The sequence below is a fragment of the Perkinsus marinus genome, assembly GCF_000006405.1.
Source record: "Perkinsus marinus ATCC 50983 genomic scaffold scf_1104296940856, whole genome shotgun sequence".
Lineage (NCBI taxonomy): Eukaryota > Perkinsozoa > Perkinsida > Perkinsidae > Perkinsus > Perkinsus marinus.
Genome location: NW_003212683.1, coordinates 1 through 1948, shown reverse-complemented (window position 1 = coordinate 1948; position 1948 = coordinate 1). Strand labels below are relative to the sequence as shown.

General features: G+C 36.4%; 2 protein-coding genes across 2 annotated transcripts; both read left to right on the top strand.

Moving 5' to 3' along the window:
• Window positions 1-448: 448 nt before the first annotated feature.
• Pmar_PMAR008011 (hypothetical protein) lies at window positions 449-796 on the top strand (the record flags this gene model as incomplete). Its single annotated transcript, XM_002781923.1, has 1 exon — window positions 449-796. The coding sequence occupies one exon, from the start codon at window positions 449-451 to the stop codon at window positions 794-796; it is 348 nt and encodes a 115-aa protein (XP_002781969.1).
• Window positions 797-1012: 216 nt separating this feature from the next.
• Window positions 1013-1708, top strand: Pmar_PMAR008010 (hypothetical protein; the record flags this gene model as incomplete). The annotated part of the gene is made up of 4 exons (XM_002781922.1): window positions 1013-1040; window positions 1245-1399; window positions 1544-1613; window positions 1665-1708. Coding segments are annotated over 4 exons (297 nt in total), but the record flags the coding sequence as incomplete, so codon positions are not given.
• Window positions 1709-1948: the final 240 nt, after the last annotated feature.

The following is a 1948-nucleotide window of genomic DNA, read 5'->3' as shown; positions in this document are numbered from 1 at the left end:
TCGGGAAGGGGACCAAGCACACATTTCGAAGCTAAAAACCGCTAATATAGCTCTGTCGGAGTGACCTCGAACTAGTACACCTCTAGAGCTTCAAGCATTTTCTGCTTCGTATGACCCGAGATTTTTACCGTCTTTGTGACGAGTGGGTTACTAATGACTAGGACATTGTTCTCCTCTACTCATGACCACCCACAATCGTCTCTATTGCACAATATCCCACAAGCTGTGCTGAAGCCTAGGCTAGCTATTATGCTATGCTAATAAAATGATACAAATGATGATGAGGTGTTCAATGTAGTGTATGTGATAATATTGTTTTCAGCCTATCGAATCCCACTCGTATCATTATCACTGATAATATGTCTCTATCTTCAAGGCTTGATGTTGGTCTGGCTGGTTTTGTAGTCATCCCAGAACACTAGAATCATTCGATTCTAGTCATACCACAATGGTAAAGGAACATCATCATGGTCATCATGTCTCTGTGGAAGTACCCATCAATAACAACAACAACAAGGATATGGAGGAGGATGAGGATGAGGATGGGAGGATGCTAATTAGACAGAAGCCCAAGATATCACCGTCTTTCGTCGATCCAATGATATCAGCAAGTAAATGTATTAGATGTTTGATAGATGGTAATTATGTAAATGGCGATAACCATGTTGACTATTATGATGTTTATTTAACTAATGATGATAAAGACAACCGTATTAATAATAACAACAACACCAACAACAACAACAACAACAACAACAACAACAACAAGAACAACAAGAACAAGAACCCGAACTAATCTTAACTCATCGTCATTATTATCATTATTATCAATATTATCATCATATTATCATTATATTATTTAGTTATTACCATCAACTACTCAGTAATTATCACTTGTGAGTATATCACAGGCGTATTGCTCTACTATCTTAATCTTATGATATCCAACAACAACAACAACAACACCAATAAAAGATATAGTAGGAGTAGGAGTAGAGGCAGTAATACTAAAATGGATAGGGGTCAGAATAATAAAGAAGGTAGTAATAGTAGTAGTATACCACTATCATTTTTGGATTATATTCACTATTAGGTCATATTCCTTCATCATCATTAACTACTATTCTACACGTATCCAATCTCACACGTAATATTAATGAAGTCTTCATTATGAAGACCATCTTTATGAGATATTCGGTAGTATTAATGAATAATAGTATAAGTGACATAATAATACGAATCAGGTACTTTTGCTGAAGTTATTGATGTTCATCTTGCTATAGATGATAAAGTTAATCTCCCTAAAGGATATGCTCATATCACATTACCAAATAAAGAGGCCGCTAAGGATGCTATATATCATCTTGATCATGCTCAGATAGATGGCAATATTATTAATGTAGTACTAGTAGTATTAGTAGTAGTATAGCCATACTACTACTACTACTACTACTACTACTACTACTACTACTACTACTTATACTACTTATACTACTTATACTACTTATACTATCGTCACTATTATTATCACCATCATCATTAGATTCGATTGGCACACAAGAGTAGTGGGGATGATAAAGACTTATCTCCAGACAATCATGCGGTGGATGGAGGTAGATTCGTATCTCCATCCATTTCGTTATCGCATTCATCATCATCATTAGATATAAAGGAACACAGAGTAGAGGAGGAGGAGAAGGGGGAGAGGGTTAGACGACACAAGAGAGCATCATCATCTTCATCATCTCCTCCTCGTCGTCGTCGACGTGATGATGATGATGATGATAGAAGGAATAGGAGGCGTACAAGATCATCATCATCATCATCAGTACAAGGGATGTATCGTCGTCATCATCATCATTCGAGTCGACGAGGTTCACGAGATGAGAGAGATGAAGATGATAATAATAGTCATCAACAACAACAACAAGAATCACAGGTAGTGTAA